This window comes from Bubalus kerabau, chromosome 18 (assembly GCF_029407905.1).
Source record: "Bubalus kerabau isolate K-KA32 ecotype Philippines breed swamp buffalo chromosome 18, PCC_UOA_SB_1v2, whole genome shotgun sequence".
NCBI lineage: Eukaryota > Metazoa > Chordata > Mammalia > Artiodactyla > Bovidae > Bubalus > Bubalus kerabau.
Genome location: NC_073641.1, coordinates 26160962 through 26187443, shown reverse-complemented (window position 1 = coordinate 26187443; position 26482 = coordinate 26160962). Strand labels below are relative to the sequence as shown.

The following is a 26482-nucleotide window of genomic DNA, read 5'->3' as shown; positions in this document are numbered from 1 at the left end:
TTTTTTTGGCTATAAAAGGATATTAGTTTTTTTCAGTGTCAGTCCTTTGTCAGTAATTTAAGAAAATTACTGGCTCATGAATACCTGGAAATACTGGGTTGGGAGGAAGAAGAAAAGATAGGTGTTCAAAATCAAGAGGTTGGTTGATGTAAGGATTTGATGCTACTTGGATAGACAGAGAACAGTGCAGGTATTTTATCAGCAACCCAGCATCCCTTACAAGATAGAGAAACATCAATACCTCCAAACTCAAGTCTGCCCCTTGTGAGTGTTCTTGATGTGCTTTTCCTTCATCCATTTTTCTTGCCAAGGCTCTGTGTAAGGATGAAGGAAAAAGGCCTGTCAGTCCCTTGGACTGCAAGGAGATCCAACCAGTCCATCCTAAAGGAAATCAATCCTGAATATTCATTGGAAGGACTGATGCTGAAACTGAAAGTCCAATACTTTGGCCACCTGATGCAAAGAACTGACTCATTTGAAAAGACCCTGATGCTGGGAAAGATTGAAGGTGAGAGGAGAAGGGGATGACACAGGATGAGATGGTTGGATGACATCACCGACTCAATGGACATGAGTTTGAGTAAACTCCAGGAGTTGGCGATGGACAGGGAGGCCTGGCGTGCTGCAGTCCATGGAGTCGCAAAGAGTTGGACATGACTGAACCACTGAACTGAACTGAACTGTCAGGTAGAGTATGAGCATTTGGAAGCTCTTAAAAACACCTCATCTATCCTTAGATCACCCACCTGGAATTCCACTGCCAGTACTGCACTGCTTTGGGTAGAATATGAGCCTCTGGTTTACTCAAGTGGCTTAATGTGTTAATTCTTTAAATATGCATTAAAACCCTAGGCAAGAAGATTCAGTAGCACTTAGTATACTAGCGCCTGATGCATTGAAGATACTGCTCACATATGGTGATGATGATATTAACATCAGGTGATTATATCATTTAAATCCTAACAAAACCCGGAGAAATAGGTGCTAATATCATCCCCATTTTTGGCTGAGGAAACTGAAGTTCAGAGAGACTGAATAAGTTACTCAAAGCCACACTGCTTGGGAGCAGAGGGCCAGGATCCAAAGCAGATCCAAAGTCTATTGTTTAACCCCCTTGCTATGTCACTAGTCCTGTGAGAACATGAGTGGGGCACCCTGAGGGGCAGTGATGCAAGGTTGGAGGCTGATGCCAACCACACTGAGAAGTGTGGAGGTTGGTGCCAGCGAGCTCCATAATTCTTGCTGCCCCACTGGGTGTGCAGCACTTACCTAGTTCAGTTCAGTTCAGCCGCTCAGACGTGTCCGACTCTTTGCGACCCCATGAATTGCCTAAGAGGGCTTCAAACGAAAGCACAAGGTCTTGTCCTCACCTCTTGTTTCTCTTTGCCCTTCTTTTCTGTACCCTTTTTTCTCCTAGCATTCCTTGTGTGATTCTGGCAGAGCCAATAGAGGAAACAGACCAAAAATTTCCTTTTAGGACAAAATCTTTGCATCTTCAATATCTAGAAGCAGTATCTAGCATTTAGCATCTCACATACAGTAGGTGCCTAATAAATGTTTGCAGATCACTCTGAGAAGGCAGCCTCTTCCAGGTCCCCATGAAATATCCAGTGGTGTTCTTGAGCAGCCTGGCAAAGTCTCTGTCATCCAACATGCCACACAGTGGGCTCCATGCCCACTTTTATTCCCACATCTCTCCCTACATAAGGGCCAAAATGAAAGGTTGTTGCTGAACCACAAAAGACACCGGGATTCTCAGCCTCCAGGGGAGAACAATTCAACACAGGGCCAGTAACGAGGCTTGATTGCTCAGAGCTTTTGTGTAATAAAGTTTTATTAAAGTATTAAAGAGATAAAGAAAGCTTCTGACATAGACATCAGAAGAGGGCAGAAAGAGTGTCCTCCGCCCCCGCTAGTTTTTAGCCAGATGTTATGCAGCTACTAGCAGTCTGCAAATTAGAGAAAGGAAATGTCTCAAAACTCAGAGAATGGCACCAGGCCCTTCACCCACAACATGCATTTTGAGATAACATTGGCACCAGGTGAGTCATCCGGGCCATAAAACGATTGACATGAATCTTGAAGAAAGGCAGATTTCGAAGCAAATATATAGTTTCATTAACATAGATTAGAACAATGTATGAGTTAAACATACTGGTTTGTCAAGCCAGTTCTGAGTTTTAGGCAGAACTGATTTGAAGACCAAGTCTAGGGTAAATACATAGTATATTAACATAGCTTAAGACAAACTTTTCCATAAGAAAAATGCCTTGGTTAGCTCCTCAAGGCTTGAGAAAAGTTAAGTTCAGGTGGAGCCAGGTGTCGTCATGGCAACACAGAATTTTAAGAGAAACCTCTTTTTAAATTTGTATAGAGAAGGGGAAAAAATCTAACACTTGTTTGTTTCCTTCTGCTGCTTAAGAGAGAGATTAAAAAAAAAAAAATGTCTGACACTTGCAGCCTATTTCCTCTGCTTGGAGATGCCTTGCCTTCCTGCTTGTTACCCTCTCAAAAACAAACCTCATTATTAATTACAATGCTTCTGAAAGATGCAGGAGGTGTGTAGTGCATCCCCCATTCCCAAATTCAGGGCATGTCATCTGATATGGTCCATTGCCTCCCGTTACCTACCATCCACCCTCCAAATGTGTCTACTTCAGCTTCAGAAATCGAAACAAACAGTGTCATCTCCACTTAATTAATGCATGACTCTAAGGAAACACTCCCAAGTGTTTGAACAGAATCTCTTGATGCTGTTTGAGCACGATTGGCTTCCCTGGTGACTCAGATGGTAAAGAATCTGCCTACTATGCAGGAGATGTGGGTTCAATCCCTGGGTCAGGAAGATTCCCTGGAAGAAGAAATGGAACCCATTTCAGTATTCTTGCCTGGAAGATTCCATGGACAGAGGAGCCTGGTGGGCTACAGACAATGGGGTTGCAAAAAGTTGGACACGATTGAGTGACTAACACTTTCACTTTTCTGAAAGGTTACAATCTGCCAAAGCCTCCAGATAAGGAAAAATATTAGACCCTCCACTCCCAGTCCACCTCAGAGAAAATATACCTTCTCTTAAGCAAAATTAGCCACTCTTCTGATACTAACCCTTAGTATCCATTTATTAAATCACCAGTCACTTGTTAAAATGAAAGTGAAAGTTGCTCAGCCGCTTCCGACTCTTTGCAATCCCAAGGACTGTAGCCTGCCAGGCTCCTTTGTCCATGGAATTCTCCAGGCCAGAACACTGGAGTGGGTAGCCATTCCTTTCTACAGGGGATCTCCCAACCCAGGGATCAAACCTAGGTCTCCTGCATTGCAGGCGGATTATTTACCATCTGAGCCGCCAGGGCAGCCCAGTCACTTGTTAAGAAGCATTGAATTCATCATGACAGAATTGAGACTATGCAGTTATAGTACTGCATATGGGAGAAACCTTTTCCGACTGATTTAATACTAAACAAGGCTTTGCCAAAATGTTTCATTTCATGTTTTATTTGAGCCAGCACCAAATGATAGGCATTGTTTCCTTTTAATTGAACCCATACGCAAATCGGTAGACTACTCCAGATCCTCTGGAAGAAATCTTTCCAAGCTCTATTTGAATTACTTGATTTATGACTGAGTCTTGACATCTGGATCTCACACAGATGTTCTTATTCTAGCAGGCACACTCACACACAATGTGAATTATCATTTTAAAGCAGTTGTGTGTGTCTTATTCCAAAATGGACACCAAGTTTGTTTGGAGTTGCAGAGTTAACAGGAAAAAGAGGAGGGAAATCAGGCTTTTTTGTTTGGTTTGGCTGGTAGTCCTAGCTCCAGAGACTTTATGGCTGAAGCAAGGAAGAGGCCAACATAGTCACAGAGCCAAGTATGTCCAGCTCTTCCACAAAGAACAGGTATTCTCCTTCCCAGTCAAAGGAGAGCAAAGGCTCACTTACTGTATGCAAAGATGCTCCTTGGCCTTCTCTTTCTATGTACAAACTCAAGCACACACTGCCATTCTGCTTCTGCTGAGTGTCTGACTACTTAGAACAGACCTAAGAACAGTCCTATGTTGTACAGTGATCAAACCAACCTTGGATTACGACTCTCATTCCTCCTTTTTTCTAAAGGGATCAAGTACAAAAAACACTTGGGAGGTCTATATAAAATTCAGGAATCCAGAAACTGCAGGAGAGAATCACTTTTGGGAGAAGAGCAGAGAAATCTACTAGAGGATGAAATGATTAGATAGCATCTCTGACTCAGTGGACATGAACATGAGCAAACTCTGGGAGACAGGGGAGGAAAGAGGAGCCTGGTGTGCTGCAGTACATGGGGTCACAAAGAGGTGGACATGACTTAGTGTCTGAACAACAACAACAAAGAGAAGTCTAGTTCAGCAGCAGCTGTCCATGGCCAGGGATGGTGGCAAAAGCTGTCTGTGGCATACATCTAAGGATCTAAGACAGGGTAGTTGTCTCTAGACCTACATATGCTATGGTGGTGGTGGTTTAGTTGCTAAGTTGTGTCCGACTCTTGAGACCCCATGGACTGTAGCCAGCCAGGCTCCTCTGTCCATGGGATTCTCCAGGCAAGAATACTGGAGTGGGTTGCCATTTCCTTCTCCAGGGAATCTTCCCCACCCAGGAATCGAACCCAGGTCTCCTGCATTGCAGGCAGATTCTTCACCAACTGAGCTACAAGGGAAGCCCATACATATGCTATACTTCCATTTATTCTGTAGTTTGTGAAATCTGCTTCCACAAGAACAGTTAAAATTGGGTTGGGAGAGAAAAGCAACCTAGAAGAGCAGAAAAGGGAGAAGGTAAGGAAAAAGCCTTTTCTATATGGAACACTTTAGGGGCATCAGACTTTTGGGGACACTCTGACCTCATCTTTACCTTTGTAAATATCCTCCCCCCTCCCCCCTTTTCTCTCTTTTTCTCCTGATGTGTTCCACCTGTTAGTACAAGGAAACTTTTTTCCTTAGACAAAAGATTATAAAGAAATGAGTCTGGTCAAGTTTTGTTTGGTTTTTAATATTCTCTTTAAAAATGTTCATGTTTGCCATTAGCCTATCACAATTTCAAACACACTATGGAATTTTTACCCTTCCATTCCATTTTTAGAATACAGTTTTTGCCTAGACTTGGTAATGGATCTATTAATCCTTCATTGGATATAAAGGAAAACTCCACATTTATGACTTTAACCAGGGTTCTCAACTTGGCATTACTGACTTTTGAGGCCAGAAAATTCTTGTACAACATTGGATATTTAGCAGCATCCTTGGCCTATGCTCGCTAGATGCCATCAGCACCAGCTGTAAAATCCAAAAATGTTTCCTGATATTGCCAAATGTCTCTTAGGAAGAAGTTCCCTCCCCCCACCCTAGAAACACTGGCTTTAAGAAAATCATTAAAATATGAAAAGGAGATATTAGATACCAATTTGAAAACTCCAAATCTTCATTTCCCAAGTATTTCAATACTTGAAAACTTTTTTAGTAGATTTTATTCATTGCCTGTCTTATGGCCATTTCCCAGCCCTCTGTAATTACATGGTGGGCTGATTCATTGATTTTTTCTTAAAATTTTTTCGGCCCTGCTGAATGGCTTGTGGAATCTCAGTTACCCCAACCAGGGACTGAACTAGGGTCATTGCAGTGAATGTACTGAATCCTTACCACTAGACTACCAGAGGACTCCTGGATTCACTGATCTCTGAGCTGGCAGAATCCTGTCCCAGCTCCGGAAGAGATGCCAATCATGCAAATCACCTTTCCCTTTGCCAGTGGTTGGTCAAGGGATGGGAAACATGTAGCTCGGTTCTAGACAATAAGAGATAAAAGTGGGGGAAATGCTTGGGAAGGCCTCAAGATTTTTAAAAAATATCAATAAATAACAATAAATAAGATCCTCTCTAGAAAAAGTCTTTCAGCCATCTCTCCTTTTCACCCACTAGGATTTTTGCCTTTGAGTGGGGCTATATTACTTGGAGCTTCAGCAGCTATCTCACAGTCACAAGGAACTAAACAAAAGGCTGAAATGCCAATAGCTAGAGGAAGGTAAAGTAGAAAGAACAAAAGAGCTTCAGTCCTCGATGATGTCTTTGAACTGTTGAACTGGCCTTGGAATATCCACCTTGGGCTGCTTGTTAGTTGAAATAATTCAAAATTTTTATTGCTTAGCTAAACCAACAACTGGCACACTACAGTCTGTGGGTCACATCCAGGAACTAAGAATTGTTCTTACAGTTTTAAAAGGTTGTTAAAAAATAAAAATCAACACCCATACATGATCCACAAAACCAAAATATTTTTACAATATGGCCCTGCACAGAACAAGTTCACCAGTCCCCAACCTAAATCCCACTCATAGCAGATGTCTGATGATTTGCTACCCAAAGCATTTCTAACTAATAGAAGTATTGATGTATCCATTTTATAGCTGTGGAAACTGAAGCTGGGTTGGCCAATTGTAGGCGCGACTAGGCAAGTCAAATACAAATTTGCCATTATTTCAATTCATTGTAAAGTTAAGCCAAATTGAGGCATCACAAAAGCATTAAACCTATCCCTTAGGGCTTCAAATAATGTTTGTACAACAGGTTTGATATTACAAATCAGAATAGACAAGGCCTCTTGATTAAACACAATGTGTTCAATGAATACCTTCAAAAGGGGCCAGACTGTCCCACTATCTAGAGCACCAAGGCATTTCCTGCATTAGGAAATCAAAGCTGGAGACTCCAAGGAGGAAAAGTCATTACAGAAAAACACCAGAAACAAACTCACAGATACGATCAATTCCCTCTTCTATTTGCTGACACAGTTCCTTCACTTCCTCACTGACTCACTCAGAGAGTGAATCTTCAAGGAAAAACATTCAAAGCCTTCCTCCACTAACTATAGCTCCTGTGTTAATCTGCAGTCAGGTCAGCATGTTCTGTCATGTAAACAGTGACAAAATCTTAAGCACACTCAGAGCACTGGGTCTAGAAGAAGGCACACAAAACTTGTGGACGCCCCGTAAGGTGAGTGTTGCACAAAAGTTACAGTAAGCACCTGCCAGCATCTAACCATGGAGCTGAAACTGAGCACCAAGGGGTGGCAGAGCCAGGCTTTTCTCGGTTGATCCAACCAGCATTTCTCTGCCTTGGTATCCCAGGACCTGGCACACAGCAGGTGGTCAGTGAGGAACGAGTGCCCTGAGTCTACACCCAGTACTGCTTGTGCTTCAGTGCTGGGTTGGTTTGTCTGCAGAGCTTGACCATGTCAGGATCCAAATTCATCCATGTCTCCCATGGAGCACATCTTTCTGCTGGCTCGGAAGCTGGAGACTTCTCCACGCGTTCACACAGTGGGGCCCTGAAAAGACTGACTGGAGCCTTGCCGGAGCTTCTTGGGAGAGGCGTCACTGTGACGGTGGGAACCGTTGTGCTCCTCTCTGGCCTAGGACCTGCGGTTGTGGGCTCTAGGTTGATCTGGGGCTTAATAAGAGGTGTTGCCTTCTCTGCCTTCCGGCCCAGCAGCCAGACCCACGAGGCCACCACGGTTACTATTAGCAGGAAGAGCACCACTGTCAGGGGCATGATGACCATCAGAGGGTGACTGCTCTCCCTGGTCTGGGTGGGGGCCCCAGGGCTGGCTCTGGTGGCATCTGGTGACCAAATGACTCTGGTGGGAGAAGCCGTGACATCCAGAGTGGGCTCTTCACCACTGTGTCGTCCCCAGGGAGCTGCTTGCGGCCATCTGGTCTGGGTCAGCTTCCCCAGAGTTCCTGTCTGTGTTGTGGGTTCTGAGGAAACCACAGGCTTTTCCTGAGAGAGACCGATAGTCACGAGGTTATCAGTGACTAAGAAGGACACATTGGGGGTAAAAGTCTGCGAAAGAAAGGGGTCAGGTGGCACTATGGTGAAGGGGAGACACCCTGTTGCTGGTTGGACGTGGTCTGCCCTGAGCAGAAACGTGAAGGAGTCACTGAGGCTGTTGGGGCCCGTTAGATTGGCATGCGGCTCGAGAATCAGCAGTCCTTGGTCAATATCCCTCTGAGTGAACAGAGTAGCATCTTCCAAGGCAGTGTCCCATCCTGCTCTTCGTACAAGTCTGCTGTGGACAGGGGGTTCTGTCACTTCAAATTTGGGATCACTGTTAGTCCTGTTAGCGAGCTCAGTAGCATCAAGGTCCTTTCTTGTCAGCTGATGGGCCACTCTGTTGGCAACTGTCAGGTCTGACGTAACCCGCAGTAACGGCTGCACTCTGATGCACAGTGTTTGTCCTGTCAGGTTGCTTTCTGAGGTAAACAGTGAGAACTGTAGCTGGTCCTCTGAGGCAGTGAGGTTTGTCATGTGGTAAGAGAGCTTTCCTAAATTCAGATCTTCCTGTCCAAAACTGACGACCTCCTGGTCTTCAATGAGCAGATGCCCATGCTGGAGGGGCCACATAACCTCGTAAGTGATGTGGGGGCTCCTCCCATTGGTCACTGCTGACAGGTGAGCGCCAGTGATGGTGACATGTGTCTGGCCTTGTGGAAGAAGAAGGTCAGTGAGGTTCACGAGGGTGACGGAGACGGGGATGACATCCAGGTGGAAGAGCTTATAGAGTGGGCGGTGTTGGCCATCAGTGACACTGAAGTAAAACGCTCCAGAGGATGGGCTTCCATCTTGTATGAACCACACCTGAGAGTTATCAATGTCGGCTTGTGTGAAGTGGTGAACACGTATATGTGGATGGTGAGCCATTGCCAAAAAGCCATTATTAGGATCACGGATGACCACATACCTGATCTCTTCTGGAGGACTGTCTAGATCTTTCACTTTTAGGTTTTCAGGTCCTAAAACCAACCTACTGCCCTGCAGAACTTGCAATCGAAGCCCTTTTGTCTTTAATTCTGGTGCTTGGTCATTTATAGGAGTGATGGTGATGTTAAACATCTCTTCATGAAAGTCAGCCTCTGGCTTCATGGTGGACTTGCTCTTTTCATTGGGCCAAATGGCAAAGGTAAAGTTATCAGCCAGTGATTCAGAGTCATCGTGAAGGTATGTGACTCCAAATGTATTAATTATATATTGAGAGAAATTGGGTTTTCTCTTGGTAATATTTCTCTCTCCAACCATAAGAGTTCCATGGTGAGGAAGAGACGTAACTTGGAACCAAATTTCGTATGAAGAACGCTGAGATTTGGGCAATTTAAGTAAGAGATTGGACGCATCTAACTTAGATTGGTCAATGAGAACTTTGTCTCCCTCCTTGACAACAGCTCCTGTTAAAAACACATGAAAAGAACAAAGTGGCATTTCATTAGAACTTTCAAATGATCTCACATTTGCCTGTCCCAGTGGATGATCCAAAACACCTTAGTATCTGAATTAGCATTGCTACCCAAGGCATACTAAAAAAATTAATTTTAAATACACACTATGCCCACACTATGAAGTCAGTATTTCAAGTAAGAGAGTTTTAAACCTTGAGATTCATTTATAACAAGTCCATCTCCTAACTTTCCCACTACTGGACTTTCTCTTACCATAGAAACAGGTATAGCTCTCAGTATCTCTTTCTTTTCAAGAATTTACCCTTTTTGTTATGTTCATTTTTCATCAACAGTTTTCAGTCATGGGCATGGTGAAGTCCCCATTTGGAAGTACAAATAGGAATTCTTGAAAGCTAATTTTCCATTCTTTCCCCACTGAAACTATTAAGGCTCAGGAGAGGAAAAAGCAGAGGCCCAGAGAAAAAGCATACATAAAGAAATAACACGTTTCATAGCCATGTAAGTTTTATTTCAAAGATTGATATCATGGCATTGATGATTAAAAAGGGAAAGATTTATTCCCCAAATGTCCCTGTTCTAATAAGTGGAGATAAGGTACTGACTTTATCAGTAGGATAAGGTGGAATTACCTGTATTTGCAAGCAGATGACTCTGCCGACCAGGTTCGTTAATTTCATACGAAATAGTTATATGAAACTCCTCAGGGCCTAGAGCTGCTGGTGGGGAGGACACTGTGAACGTGAAAGAGTCTTCCGCGGTCCAGCCTGTGTTTTCCCAGTCCATATGCTGGTACAATATCAGCTGTTCACTCACCTGGCCAGATAGTAAGAAAAATCAGCCCCTGGCTTCAGGGATCATATGAGAATAAACATATATCCCAATTGGAAGAGATATATGTTTTTTCAGGGTTTATTCATCCTCAGAGTATTACACATTTCCATGCAAATTTAGGAACATTAAAAGTGTGGTAACATATTTGTCAAACCTAGGTGATTCTATTACCAAAAGAGAAAGAAAAGCACATTGATTTTGAGATGACTGATGCCTGCGGTATCTATATTATAGCAAGTTTATAATGAACCTTTACTTCCATGTCAGCATCATAACTACCAACTCCCAACCAATCTTGCTTCATATGTATTCCTACTTTTCTGCCCAACAGATTATTTTGAAGCAAAACACAGACATCAGATAATTTCATCTGTAAATGCTCTAGTAAGTATTAGTAAAAGATAACTTTTTTCAAATATTCAGTTACTACCTATATGGCATCATTTAATGTGGTCCTCTGGTACCTATAGTGTTTATGTATTTGCAGTTATATCTAGAGCTTTAGTAAGAATCAGGTTCAGTTTTGCAGTAAGAATGTTTTACATGTATATTTCCTCCTTCATTGCATCACAAGGCAAAATAATGTTGGGCTTCTTCTCTTTTGGATATGTTAAGATTGATAGGTGGCTTCAAGTGTTGCCAGACTGATCCAACTATCTTTAAGCTCCCCATAAGTCTATCAGCTAACAGTTTTACGTGCTCATTGATACAACTGCCTAAACTCATTATTTTCATGGGTTTCCCCAGTGGCTCAGACTGTAAAGTATCCACCTGCAATGCAGGAGACTCAGGTTCGATCCCTAGGTCAGGAAGAACCTCAGGCGAAGGGAATGGCTACCCACTCCAGTATTCTTGTATGGGGAATCCCATGGACAGAGGAGCCTGGCAGGCTACACAATCCATGGGGTCAGAAAGAGTCAGACACGACTGAGAAACTAAGCACATTATTTTCACAGTGACAAAATGATATTATTCATCATTCCTTCTTCATTCTTATTTGGAATTCATCTATAAAAAACTTTCTCTTATCAGCTAGTTGGCTGCACTGATAACCAGTACATGCAGGACAGACAGGATAAGTGTTTTATTCTTTTCTTTGTAATATCATTCTTCAGAAGAATGAGTCCCTTGGCTCCAATCTCCAAACACTGACCACTGGTTTTGTTTTATTTGCTTGAGAATCATCATTAATTCATGAATTTTAATATATGGTGTATATCATTCTCTTGCAAGTATAACTCCTACTGATTTTTAAGTTTTCCCATCTTGCTTAAGATACTTTTCAAGATTTAACCAAAGTCCTTAATGTCTGTGACCTATCACTGTCCTTTTTTTGAAAAGCTTTTTATTTTATATTGGAGTATAGCCAATTATCAATGTTGTGATAGTTTCCAGTGGACAACAAACTCAATCATACATATACCTGTATCCATTCTCTTCCAAACTCCCCTCCCATCTAGGCTGTCACATAACACTATCAAGGTCCTTTTTATATCAATTGATGGAGACGGTCCCACCCAGTATCTTGTTGATACAACTGCCTAAACTCATTATTTTCGTGGGTTTACCATGAAAATACCATGCGAGCAGCCCTTCCTCCAACAACAGCGACTGAACATTCTAAAACTATAACCAAGAAGGGAAGGCTAGAGATAAAATACTCAACCCTTAACTCCTATAGGTCACATCTTTTTCTGACCTGCTATCTATTACAATATCTGAACTTACAGGTAGGTTCTGCCAAAGTACTTGACTGCCCATGTCAAAAGTTCTGAGGATAAACTATCATATAATTTACAGAGAAATTTTCATCAGTCAGTATTTGGAAATATGGTCTTCCATATCCGTGGGTTCCACACCCAAAGATTCAACCAACCATGGATCAAAAACATTTGGGAAAAAAATCCCATAGAGTTCCAAAAGTCAAAATTGTTATGTGTTACATACTGGCCATGATTTATAAGGCATTTATATTGTATTAAGTATTGTAAGTAATCTAGAAATGATTTAAAGTATACAGAAGAATATGTGCAGGTTATATGCAAATACAATTCCATTTTATATATGGGACTTGAGCATCCTTAGATTTTAGTATCTGCAGTGGTGGGGGATCGGAGAAGGCAATGGCACCCCACTCCAGTACTCTTGCCTGGAAAATCCCATGGATGGAGGAGCCTGGTAGGCTGCAGTCCATGGGGTTGCTAAGAGTCGCATACGACTGAGCGACTTCACTTTCACTTTTCACTTTCATGCATTGGAGAAGGAAATGGCAACCCACTCCAGTGTTCTTGCCTGGAGAATCCCAGGGACAGGGGAGCCTGATGGGCTGCCGTCTATGGGGTCGCACAGAGTCGGATATGACTGAAGTGATTTAGCGGCAGTGGTGGGGGATATAGGGAGGGATGGTCCTGGAACTAAAATCCTACAGATATGTAAGGATGACTGTAATGTATTAATTAACAGAGGTGTGGTAATGCATTGCTCTGACTCTCTGCTCATGACAGTGGGTGTATCTAGAACCAGAAAGGCTTTTGGCTAGTGAATTTCATGGAATAAAAGATCTGTGTTCCCAGAGTGGCCAAAACTGCTGATGAGGAGTTTTTTGTTTCTCATCCTATTCAAGGATAAAGCAAGAAAGTGCTGTCACTTGGGGATTTTAAGTGGGGAGAAGAAAATATCATCTCTCAACATTTCCTAATTAAAAAAACAAGGTGACTCATGAGAAATTGGACTTTCTCCAAAGATAGTAATTTCTGCTACTAACTAGTAACTGAATACCCTAGAAGTTCCTGGGGAATAAGTCAGTTTTATTTAGTAGATCTACCATTTCTATTCCTAGTTTAAGATTTATGACAAAAGGTTAGTTATCAATATATTCCTCCTCCTAGAAGCAGGTGACTGTGCCATGGATTTTAGACCAGAGGATGGTTTCTGAAATGTTTCCATTCTGCTTGAGAAGTATAATACTATAAGGCAAACAAGATCCAGTTTCTTAATATGAAAATTAACAGACTATTAACCAGGAGGAAGGTTTTTGTGGATACAGGTCATTCATGGCCACTGCTTCTTTGGTATGAGTGAAAGTCAGCTTCCCTAAAAAACATATAACAAATTGTTAGAATAATCTAAGATCTTTTGATGTCTATTGTAAGGAAAATTATTTTCCCATGGAAAGAATGGTTTTCATAGATGGGAAGAATAGACATGAAGGTCAGAAATCTTCTGAAAGAAGTAACTGGCAAAGAGTCTTAAACATAGTTCTGTATTTCAGGTGCCTAATGTAGGAGAGGTCTGTTCTGAGTTCTGTTTTTGAAAGGCATTTTAAGAGTAAGAAACTGTAGATAACAAAGTGACATTTTACACTGGAGAGAGAGAGAGAGAGAGAATGGAATTAGATTCATCTTGAGTGTGTGAGCTTCCAAGACCAGAGAACAGGTAACTGAAAGGGCTGAGTTAGAAGTCAAAGGAAGTGAGGGCACCTGTGGAATGTCAACTTGCCAGTCATGCCTTGAAAGAGGATAAAAGGGTTGAGGTGATGTTTAGAAAACAACTTTGGCTTCACCAGCTTTAAAAGTCAGGTTCTAAGGGGTGTGTGTGTGTGTGTGAGTTGGTGTATTTGTGAGAGTGCCTGTGTGTGTGTGCATGCTGAGAGAGGGCCAGGAAAGGAAGAATAAGATCAAGACCTTATGAGAAAAAGTGCAGGGTCAACCTGAGGAGAGAAGGTTCTCAGAGAAGATTAGGAATTACTTGTTACCTCAAATAGAAAGCAGCCTTAGGAACAACTTCCAACAGCTCTGCATATTTCCACTGTGTTAAATATAGACAGATAAGCCACTTAGCAAAGTACCTGGGCTCTGGGATTAAGGGGAGGGGAAAGGGGTGTTTTTGTTTCCTATGGATTTAGATTAGCCCAGATATTTTCTCTTTTACAATCTTTCTGGTATGTCATTAGAAACTGAATGGTGTATAATTTCAATATAGAAAGAAAAATAGAAAATCAGAAAAGTCAGGGTTTCCCTGGTGGCTCAGTAGTAAAGAATCCGCCTGCCAATGCCGGAGACGCAGGTTCCATCCCTGATCCTGGAACATTCCACATGCGACGGAACAACTAAGACCGTGCACAACTACTGAGCCTGTGCTCTGGAGCCCTTGAGCCCAACTACTAAGCCCAAGCGTCCCAGCTACTGAAGCCTGCGCACCTTAGAGCCCAGGCACTGCAGCAAGGGAAGCCACCGCAGTGAGAAGCCCGTGCTCCACAACTAGAGAGTAGCCCCGCTTGCCGCGACTAGAGAAAGCCCTCACAGCAATGAAGCCCCAACACAGCCAAAAATAAATAACAGGCACAATTATTTTCAAAAAGAAAAGAAAACTCACCATTTGGCAACCAACTAGTAATAAACGCTTCAGGTAAGAATCCTAAAATGACTGCTAAAACTACTGAGCTAAATTATGATGAGAAACAGGATATTTAGATGGTTCCAAAGCATCTCCTCATAGATACTTACTAATTTTCAAAGGGGAAAATAGTATCTTCACAGTTGATAAACCTGAAAAACAGCACCTGACCAAGTGATAAAAGAAAATATCATCAGGGACAGGGCAAAGCGAGCACCGGGCAGGAAGCTCTGGGAAGAATCCGGCCTCTCTTGTGGCTCTCTTGCCCCAAACAAGAGGAAACATCAGATAAACCAAACTGAGGGACTTCCTACAAATAACTGGCCTGTTGGCCACAGAAAACGGCAAGGTCACAAAAGTCAACATGACTGTGGAATGGATCCAGATTAAAGGTGACTAAAGGCTCCTGACACCTATTTGCTATGTTTTGTGCTGTGGGTTTTCCCCTCTGCCATAGAGGACATTCACTGAAACAACTTGTCAAATCTGAGTAAGGTCTATAGATTATAAAACAGCATTAGTGTTAATTTCATGTTGTTGAAAATTAAACTGTGGTTATATAAGAGAATGGCCTCTTGTTTTTAGGAACTATACAGAGCTAAAAATAAATGTACTAAATATAGAGGTAAATAAATACAAATATGTTACTAAATATACTGGTAAGGGAGGCATCATGTCTGTAACTGGTTCTCAAAACTCAAAATATCATAAGTGTGTGTGTGTGTGTGTGTGTGTATAGGGAGAATGATAAAGGCAGTTAAAAGGCAGTTAAATGCTAACATTTGGTGAATGTGGATGAACAGTATAAGAGAATTCTGTATTCTATTGTAATTTTTTTCTGAGTCTGAAATTATTTCAAAATAAAAAGCTAATATAACAATTTAAAAAAGTAAATCCTGGGGTGTTTTACTATATCAACTTCAAGAAGGGATCAACAGTGCCTTTTCTCTGATGACTCCGTTTATGTACAATGGGGCAAGTGCCTTGGCACTCTGAAATCAACAAGAGGTTGTAGACTATCCCAGATGCACCCCACCTCCAAACTGGTCCATTTCTCTAGGACTTTACTGAGGTTGTATTCTTCTCCGAATGGGTGGATATGTGGCTCCAAATCCTAGACCTTCTCAGAGTAGTGCTTTTACTAGAAGGGACACTAGGATAACATCCTTTGGATCTCTGAAATCTAAACATTCTGGATCTCATAGCCTTGATTCCTACAGAACCACAAAGAAAAACATTTATCAGAGACCAAAGAGACAGATTTGGCTCTAAGAAGGCTAGGGATTCTATTGGGTTTTGTGTGATGAGTTAAAGTTTGCAGCTGAGAGGCTCCTGAGATGCTCAAAGAAGTTGGCATTTCAGTAATCCTCTCCCTCCCCGCAGTGACAGGGCTAGCTGGGAGCAAAGCAGGGGCCAGAACCCAGACGTCCAGGCTTACAGATAAGAGCTCTTTCTTTAGAGTCACATTACTGGCAACTTTTTGCCCCCAACTACTTGAACCATTAACCTTCTTCCTCCAAGAAGGAAAAGGATGTTCATTAATATAAAAATGGAACCACAGGAATGTAGTAAAATATGAGCCCTGGATTGATCAGCCACTGTGAGGTGCTTAGTTACTCAGTTGTGTCTGACTCTGCAACCCCATGGACTATAGCCCACCAGGCTCCTCTGTCCATGGGACTTCCCAGGTAAGAATATTGGAGTGGGTTGCCATTCCCTTCTCCAGGGGATCTTCCTGACCCAGGGATCTCCTGTGTCTCCTGCATTGGCAGGCAGATTCTTTACACTGAGCCACCCGGGAAGCCAGATTGATCAGACCCAAAGTCAAATATAAATATTACCAACTGCCAGCTCTGTGTCTTTTATGCAAATCATTTAATCTCACTGAGCATCCATTTATGCATTAAAATACAGAATCATATCTGACTTGCAGATATGCATTTGACCTAATTGGTCTTTTGCCATATCAATGTTCAAAATGGCGGGCTTTGGGCATTTCTAGGGCTTTCAAGAAAGGATCTAAGCCCTAACTAAACAATTACTTACAGATGGAAAGCTATATTCATTTTTTATAGTGAATCATGGCATGAGAATATTAAGCAATCAGAAAGTTCTAAAATATGCCTAAATAAATAAATATTTTCTCATAAAACAAAGGAAATTGTAGGCTGGAATTTTGGCACATATTTTGGAAGCTTACTTTCAGTTGCTTTGTAAATAAGTATTAGCTCACCATTCTATGGGCTTCCCAGGTGGTGTTAGTGGTAAAGACTGAACCTGCTGATGCAGAAAACATAGGAGACATGGGTTCAGCCCTTGACAGCCCTGGAGAATCCCATGGACAGAGGATCTTGGTGGGCTACAGTCCATAGAGTTGCTAAGAGTCGGACACAACTGAAGAGACTTAGCACGCAAGCATGCACCATTCTACACTTGGTGATTCAGTAAATATTTGTTTAACAAACAGCTACACTACTTACAAAGTGTTTTACTAATTTTAATATAAAGTGTACATTTATATCATGAAGCAGTAGAAATAAGGCAATCCAAGACATCTTACCCATTTATTTAATAAAAACACATTGACAGTACCTAACTTTAATTGTGCCCTAAATATATGCCAGGCATTCTGTTTGGCCCATATGTAACTCATTTTATTTTTGTTTTAGGAGGGATTGTTATATTCATTTGACAGATTAAAAAAAACAACAACAACAGAGGCTCAGAAAATTTAAATAATTCACTAGCCAACAGGTATAAGAACTCAGTTTTAATTCAGTTTTGTGTGACTCCAGAGTTCATTGTACCTATGTGTGGAAAGCTCAGTGTGTGCTAAGTCACTTCAGTCATGTCTGACTCTTTGAGACCCCATGGACTGAAGCCCGGCAGGCTCCTCTGTACCCAGGAGTCTCCAGGCAAGAATACTGGAGTGGGGGTTGCCCTTTCCCCCTCCAGGGGATCTTCCCGATTCAGGGATCAAACCCCATCTCTTACCTCTCCTGCATTGTCAGGTGGGTTCCTTACCACTAGTACCACTTGGGAAGCCCAGAAAGCTCAGTGGCACTATAGTAAGCCAGAAATTCACAAGTTAGGCTCTCTAACCCTAAGGAATTCAGGAATGTGGAAAGTGAATGGGTAGGTATGATTAGGGCAGACAAGTGCCATTTTGGTCTGGCCTGTCTAGGACACAGTCAGTAATCTCACCTTGGGCAGATATTTGTAAGGAAAGGAGACTATAGGAATCCAAACAGTTCAAAAAGATAAAATCTCCAAGTTTCCATGTAGGTTAATAAAAAGTCCTAAAGGCTACGACTGGGAAAGCAACAAGCTCCTGTGCTCCTGAAGGATGATCTCAGAGAAATGACTCCTTTCTGCGTGCCCTTTCTTATTTTCACCAGGACTGGGACCACCATGTCTGCAGTCACTATTGGCCAGAGCTTGTAAGGATTCAAAGAAATAGCTCCACATACTGTACCTATTACAAACAGCAAGTTAAGGGAAGGTTGTATTCCTTTTCTTTACTGCTGCCATTGTAGATAAGGTAGATTTTCTCATAGGACACTGAAGGAAAGAGAATAGAGCTGAAAGGAAAGGAGTTCCCACCTGGCTCCAGACTGAGGGCAATTTCTATCCAAAAGTACATGTGGTCAGGACTGAGAGTTGGAGAATAAAATGGTCAAACTTGGCCAAAGGGCAGGGCTAGAAAATTCTGGATTATGTCTTCATTCTGGGGGTCTTTCTAAATATAGCTCCCCATGACTCTGATAAGAAAATCAGAACACGAGTTCTTTACATTGATCTTTCCCTCTGTCTGTACTTAGTCGTTCAGTCGTTTCTGACTCTTTGCAACCCCATGGACTGTAGCCCACCAGGCCCCTCTGTCCATGGGGATTCTCCAGGCAAAAATACTGGAGCAGGTTGCCACGCCCTCCTCCAGGGGATCTTCTCAGCCCAGGGATAGAAGCCAGCTCTCACGGATTGCTGGAGGATTCCTTACAGTCTGAGACATTAGGGAAGCCTGATCTTTCCCACAGTGGGTACTAAAAGTTGATAGTAGCTTTGATATTCCCACTGGAGGAGAGAGTAACCTAATTATCTCAGGGTCAGCTGGGTGAAGAGGCAGGGAGGAGGAGGAACATGCAGGCCACTCACTTGATTCTCCATAACATGATGGCTTTGCCAAAAGGCATGTTTCTAGATAGGACAATGATTGGCCAGAAGGAGCAAGGGAAAGAGAACTGGCCAAAAATCTCTATCTTGGACAGATATTTGTAAGGAAAGGATACTTTAGGAATCCAAACAGTTCAAAAAGATAAAATCTCCAAGGTTCCACATAGGTTAATAAAAAGTCCTAAAGGCTAAGAGTGGGAAACCAACAAGATCCTGCGCTCCTGAAGGATGATCTCAGAGAAGTGACTCCTTTTTGTGAGCCCTTTCTTGTTTCCACCAGGACTGGGACCACCATGCCTGCAGTGAACAGCTAGCTGGGCATAGAGGGTTCAAAGGTTCCCAGAAGAGGTCAGAAGTCTGGGGCAGCTCAGGATGAACCAGCTTAGAGGGTGCCCAGGTATCAGGCATGTGAAGTCCCAGGCATGACTCTCCTTACTGGAAATGGATAGAAGAGGCATTTTAGGAAACTTAAGTTCCTAAATGGTGATATCTGGAAATCTCCAGCTAGAAATGGGCAACTGAAAACCAGGCCCAAACAATTATCCATGCTCCTCCATACTCTACATAAAAATATTACAACAAAAAGCTCTTCATGGGAGCCTAGCAATATATCCATCTACAGCCCTACCTGACAGAGAGGTCCAAATCCACATTTATATGGAAGCAGACTTGCTGCCAGACCAGAGTTCTTTTTTTCTGGAGAAGGGAATGGCTACCCACTCTAGTATTCTTGCCTGGAGAATTCTTTGGACAGAGGAGCCTGGTGGGCTACAGTCCATGGGGTCGCAAATAGTTGGACACAATTGAGCAACTAACACTCTCAGACACAGATTTGGGCTTCCCAGATGGCACTTGTGGTAAGGAACCCACCTATCAATGCAGGAGATGTAAGAGACTTGGGTTTGATCCCTGGGTTGGGAAGATCCTCTGGAGAAGGGCATGGCAACCCACTCCAGTATTCGTGCCTGGGAAATCCCATGGACAGAGGAGCCTGGTGGGCTACGGTCCATGGGGTTGCAGAGCCAGACACAGCTGAAGTGACTTAGCACACACGCACAGACATAGATTCTCATGGGCCTTATACCATTACAAGCATGGAGTCCTTCAATAAAACTACCAAGTGAGATCGTATGGGACACCTTGCTTTTATTCTGTATGAGCATACTAGGCTAAAAACACCCACCAAAAATATCAGGGCCAAATCTCTTGAACCTGTGAATGTTACCTTCTATGGCAAAGACTTTGCAGATGTGACTAAGTCAATCTTCCTAAGACGGGAAGGGTATCCTGGATTATTCAGGTGGGCTTGAACTGCAATCACATGAATAAGAGGGATGCAGAGGGCTAAAAGATACAGACAGAAGAGGAGAAGGCAATGTGACCACGAAGACAGAAATTAGAGAGGTGCAGCCACATGCCAGGAAAGGCTGGCAGCCACCGGAAGCAGGAAGACAGGCGTGGAAGAAGTTCTCCCCTAGTGCATCCAGAGAGAGCATAGCCCTGCCAATGCCTTGATTTCAGTCCAGTGAAATGGAGTTCCAACTTCTGGCCTCCAGAACTATGAGACAGTAAATTTCTGCTGTTTTAAGCCACCAAGTCTGAGGTCATTTATTACAGCAGCTTTAGGAAGTTAATAAAAGGAGAAAAGCTCAACCATGCTCACTGAAATGGGAATTAGTTCTCTCTGCTTTTTTGGTTACTCAAAGCCAGCTTCAGGTTTGAACAATGAATAGGTGGCTAGATGACAATGCAATACAATAATTTCCATGCATGCAAAAATATGCTAGCACATAATTCAGTGAACTGCAAGGGCCAAATCAAAATTGCTAAAACAAGAAACTGGAAAATGTTCAAAATGTCTACTGAGTCTAGTTGCCATTAAGCTTGTCACTGAAGAGACCCCAAGAAAGCAGGGGTCAGGGTGGGGCAAGAGTGATCACTAACACAAAGAAGCTTATCCCTCCCTGCTCAGAAAAGAAAAGAGCCAAAGTTTAACCATCCCATTGCACTCTCCATTAAGTTGTAATAAATTAGCTTCTCTCCTATGGGAAATGCGTTCACAATTTCTTAAAATGTACACGCTGATTTCAGAGTCTAGAAGGGGTTATTAGACAAAACTCATAACCCAGAATCGATTGTATCATTTTCTAAATGTGGACCTGGAATCCTGTATCTGTGCTGAAGCAGCAGGCAGAGATGAAGATGGATGATCTATCCATAACAGCATAATGGCTGAAACGCAATTACTGGGCTTTATGGAAAAGAAAAAAGGCCAGGCGTCATAAACCTCAAAACCAGAACACTTTGCTTTTTAATGATTCCAAATTATCTAAACAAGCACTGGAATGAAAATCACTCAATTAGCCTTGTGCTCTACTAGTAAGAGAATTCTTTAGAGAATTCAATTCTTACTTTGTTTGTACATTCTTTGAAATGAACAATAATTTCTCTACATTTGTAGAAAGGTCTTATTTCATTTTAAAATTTGATGATTCACCTTCTCTGTGTATTTGTATGTTTAATTCTTCAGGATGTAAGATTTTCAGCACAAATTTTTGTGGTTTAGCTATTCCCTCTTGGGCAGTTGTAAAATTAGGCAGGTGAAAAACAAGAATGTTACTGTTTATCTTGGTAGGTTGATATGGTATGGTTTGAAAATCATTGATTTATTCCAGGATAAGAAAGTATTTTGAGCTATTAACTAACAAATGTTTTCCCCACAATTACTCTTCTAAAGGGTGATATTAAGCAAGAAATGTCTTGATTTCTTTCATAAGCTGTAACCATCCAGAGCCATTAATTTAAATGGTCATTTTTGTTTATCCATCAAAAGCCAGACAGGGTATAGGTTTTACATGCAAATGATACAGTGTTTCTGCCTCCCCTAGCTGAGTGGTAGAGAGCTGGAAAGAATTTAGTCCTTTAAGGTAAAGGTGTGAAAAAAGACTCAGCCACCACCTGTCTGAAGCCCTCTCCCCATTGGACCCTTGGCAGGTTATGGGCTAGAACCAACTCTTGAAATTAGAAAAAACTAATCTAAAAAGTCAAAAGGAAACTGAAGACATTATATTACATGAACATGGCTGAACAGCTCTGAGCTCCTTTTATAATGAAAATTGTTTCCTCTGTAATATCTCTTCTCACCAACCATATTGAAGAGGACTAATCAAAGCACACAGAAAGTGTTCAATTAAGGTCCTTGTTCAATAATTTCAGAGAAAAGGTTTTAACCATTGTCGCTACCTCCAAAACCTATCCCACCCTCTTTTTTACTTTTTCTGGAGCTGCTGGGGAGGAAACTGAACCATCATAAAATGGCTGAGAATTTGACCAAGGTCCTATATGACAGAGCCCATAAAACTATTGATTTTATGAAAGGATTCATAATCTATGTGCATGTGAAGAAGAAGACAGGATCTGAAAAGAAGAAAGTCAGGGAGGAAAACAATAAGTTTCTTTCTCTTCCCAAGTCACAAATCAAAATGTGCATTTTTGAACACACAAGCTAAACAAAATTGGAACACCTTCACCTAAACACCAATTGCACTGAATTTTTTGATGATGCTCTACTCTTTTTCAGTATTAATTTTCTTTGTTTTGATGTCAGGACCTTTTTTATTTTTATATTTTTTAGCTTTTTATTTTATATTGGAATATAACTGATTAACAATGTTGTGATAGCTTCAGGGGGACAGCAAAGGGACTCTGCCATACCTATCTCAATATTAATGTTCTGCTCTAATGTTTCCTAATTTTATTTTTACAATAAGCATGTGTTATATAAAAACTCAAAAAACCCACACACACTGAAAGAGCCAGAATTAGCATTTGGGTTTGTATTCTTGCAGAGTTCCCTCTGCAGATTCTCCTCTCCCCCACAGTACTGATGCTCTTTGTGACTAAAGAAGCAGAAGGGGAGTCAGGGTATTTCAATGAAATTTATTCACAGAAGTTTAGAAACTTAGCCAAACACATCCTGCAAAACACACCAGGTTTGTTCAGCCGCTCCCAGCTGCTCTGGTGAGGCCTTCCACCAGGTCCTCCTTGCCCTGACCCTCTGGGGTGGGATCCTTGGTGCTGCCCCAGCCTCAGGCCTCAGTCTGCCTCCAGTCTGTGCTCTGCCCAAGGATGCAGTGCTGCTGGATCCAGACAGGAAGCCCCTGACATGGTCCCCAGCCTCCTCTTCTCGTCATCGCTCAGGGAAATGTGTTCCAGAACACCAGGGACTCTTCCACAAAGGGAATCAGTGAGTGGGTGACAGGATGAAGCAAATGCCACTTTCCTCTCATGGCCTCATTTCCATTCATGGAATCACCACAGCCCATTAGGGGAGATGTAGCAGCCAACTCCAGTGTCCCAGAAAATGGCCTGCCCCATGAAATTAGTCCTTTGGCTACCAGAGGAAAGAACTTCTCGCATTTTCAAGGACAAAAAGATAATCACAACAGCCTTAGCTACTATTTATTTAGCATCTGCTACACGTGGGGCAGTGTACTAAACATTTTGTATTTACTTTCTTGTGTTAATTCATTACAAACTCTAAGAGGAAAGTATGGCCTAGCAGAGAGGAGCATGACCTATAATCGAGACCGAGTTCCAATCCTGACTCTGACACTTGTGAACTGTAGCTGCGGGCAAGTGGCTTAACTTCCCTGTGCTTTAGGACCCAAGTCTGCAAAGCAATATAATGAGTAATATAAAAGAAATCTGTGAAAGTGCTGCACTCAATATGTCAGCAAATTTGGAAAACTCAGCAGTGGCTACAGGACTGGAAAAGTTCAGTTTTCATTCCAATCCCAAAGAAGGCCAATGCCGAAGAATGCTCAAACTACTGCACAGTTGTGCTCATTTCACATGCTAGGAAGTAATGCTCAAAATCCTTCAAGCTAGGCTTCAGCAGTGTGTGAACCAAGACTATCCAGATATATAAGCTGGGTTTAGAAAAGGCACAAGAACCACAGATCAAATTGCCAACACTTGTGGGATCATGGAGAAAGCAAGGGAATTCCAGAAAAACATATACTTCTTCATTGACTATGCTAAAGCCTTTAACTGTGAGGATCATAACAGACTGTGGAAAACTCTTAAAGAGATGAGAGTACCAGACCACCTTACCTGCCTCCTGAGAAACCTGTATGTGGGTCAAGAAGCAACAATTAGAACTGGACATGAAACAACAGATTGGTTCAAAATTGGAAAAGGAGTATGTCAAGGCTGTATGTTGTCACCCTGCTTATTTAACTTCTATGCAGAGTACATCAAACAAAATGCTGGGCTGGATAAATCACAAGCTGGAATCAAGACTGCCAGGAGAAATATCAACAACCTCAGATATGCAGGTGATACCACTCTTATGGCAGAAAGTGAAGAGGAACTAGAGCTTCTTGATGAGGTTACGGAAAGTGAAAAAGCTGGCTTGAAACTCAACATTCAAAAAACCTAAGTCAAGGCAGACAGTCCCATCACTTTATGGCAAATAGATGGGGGAAAAGGGGAAGCTGTAACAGATTTTATTTTCTTGAGCTCCAAAATCACTGCGGACAGTGACTGCAGTCTCGAAATTAAAAGACGTTTGTTCCTCCAAAGAATAGCTATGACAAACCAAGATAGCATATTAAAAAGCAGAGACTTCACTTTGCAGACAAAGGTCCATCTAGTCAAAGCTATGGTTTTTCCAGTAGTCACATATGGATGTGAGAGTTAGACCATAAAGAAAGCTGAGCGCCAAAGAACTGATGCTTTCAAATTGTGGTGCTGAAGAAGACTCTTGAGAGTCCCTTGTACAGCAAGGAGACCAAACCAGTCAGTCCTAAAGGAAATCAACCCTGAATATTCATTGGAAGGATTGTTACTGAAGTTGAAGCTCCAATACTTTGTTTGGGCACTTGATGTAAAGAGCTGACTCACTGGAAAAGACTCTGATGCTGGGAAAGATTGAAGGCAAAAGGAGAAGAGAGTGACACAGAATGAGATGGTTAGATAGCATCACTGACTCAATGGACATGAATTTAAGCACACTCTGGGAGATAGTAAAGGTTAGGGAGGCCTGGTGTGCTGCAGCCACAAAGAGTGGTTGCAAAGAGTCAGACAAGACCGAGCAACTGAACAACAACACAACTCAGCAGAAAGCTGAGAAAGTTGCCATTCTGATGGCATTCTGGGATGCTGGTGATGATAAAGTACCAGTGAAGTTGGAAACAGATGGCTCTGGGTGCAGATTAAATACACACACAAACTTCATACACATACATATTTACATGCATACATACAACTGTAATATGTGAAATTATGTATATCACTTCACATATTAAGCATAAATGTACGCAGACATATCCTGCAGGATTTACTCTTGCAACTCTGCTTTGGGTTCCCTTTAAATTCATCTTTAGTGATAAAAGGATCCCCTTTTATTTATTAGACATGAGGTTTGAATTTGCTTGGTGTTTTCCGCCAGTTGTGTTTTATCCTGTGTTCACCACAAAGTGTCCAGTTTTAAGAGCAGCACAGCTGGAATGAGTAACTGCCTGGGTAAAGGGGCACCTCTGCTTGACTTTAACAGGATGAGGACGAGCAGCGAGGGGCCCGCTTTGCACAGACACCAAGCCCAGTCCAGCTGCCCAGAAGTACATCAGGACTCACCAGATTCTGCGTAAACACGGAAACATCCTCCGTGCTGTTGTCAGAATTGACACATAGCAGCCTCCCGAGTCTAGGGGAACGTATGACAGTGAAGGTTATAGTTCTGTTGCCTGCACTGTCCACATCATTGGTCACAGCTAGCAGGTCACGAGATGAAAGGGGCTTCACAGAACCTAAGTGAAGATTAAAACATGCATGTAAAGCATATGAAGGCTATGGTTAATGACTTTTAAAGACCCCTGGGAACTGGAAAACGCATAGTTATGTACAGGAGACTGGCTAACTTTAACTTGAAATTGGGCTATGAGGAGCTAGTGATCCATGAGACATCTGTTTGTGGATGTGCTTTGCTACTAGGGCTGGAGATGAAAGGAAAATCCCATGAAAAGACCCCCTCAGCCCCCACAGTCCTGTGTGTCTAACTGATCCCAAGAGAAAGAAGGCATTGCCAGGTGAGTGGCACCCAGCTCAGCTCCGGGCACAGGAAGGGGGAGTCGATGTTGTGCATGGAGAGAACAGGAGACAGCCCCCTCCCCGGGAGGACAGGCCCATCCTGGCCTGATGGCGGCTGTAGGTGCTCCATGGAGTGTCCATCTGTGGACACCTGAAGGAGAGGCTGGCTCTGGAACAAACGTGAGAGGTCCCAGAGGACCCCAGACATGCACGCTGCATGGATAACATGGGGAGGGAAGAGCCTGTGTGGATATCATGGGAAGAAGAACCAGTGTGAGTGGTGAGTGTGCCAATGTGACCTCATTGATAATCAATGGCCAGAGAGACTGGGGGACATGCAGGTTAGAGCAGTGCTTCTCACATGCTCTGTACTGAAGGATCAGTGTTTCCCCCTAAATCCACTGTGGGCCAATAATTTTATAAAACACAATAAAACATTGCAACAATGTCAAATTGCTATAAAATTTTCTAAACACCTCCTTTCACTTTCCATTCTTATCACTTTACAGACCAGAAGGACCACAGCTTGAGGAATACAGGGCTGAAGTACATATCCCTTCACTTTGCACAGGATTAGGGAGTAATCCCAACCTGATAGGATGGCAGATCTGAGAGAGATTTATGCAGTCCACCTGGCCCAGAATTTCACCTTCTCTCTTCTGTTTTAGCCCTTGCTAAAGGGCCTTAGCATCAGGTCTTGCACAGGGGCCTTGCACTAGCTCTTGGAGTAGGCA

At 42.5% G+C, this 26482-nt stretch overlaps 1 protein-coding gene across 2 annotated transcripts in view; it reads right to left on the bottom strand.

Moving 5' to 3' along the window:
• Nucleotides 1-5498: 5498 nt before the first annotated feature.
• Nucleotides 5499-26482, bottom strand: part of LOC129633109 (chondroitin sulfate proteoglycan 4-like) — a 69618-nt gene continuing 48634 nt past the window's right edge. For both annotated transcript variants that reach the window (XM_055554893.1, XM_055554894.1), the window contains 3 exons: nt 25296-25468; nt 9890-10073; nt 5499-9248 (listed from right to left, as the gene is read on the bottom strand). In XM_055554893.1, the coding sequence (XP_055410868.1) occupies nt 7201-9248; nt 9890-10073; nt 25296-25468 (2405 nt within the window). In that variant the 3' untranslated portion in view covers nt 5499-7200. The remainder of the gene's footprint in view (nt 9249-9889; nt 10074-25295; nt 25469-26482) is intronic.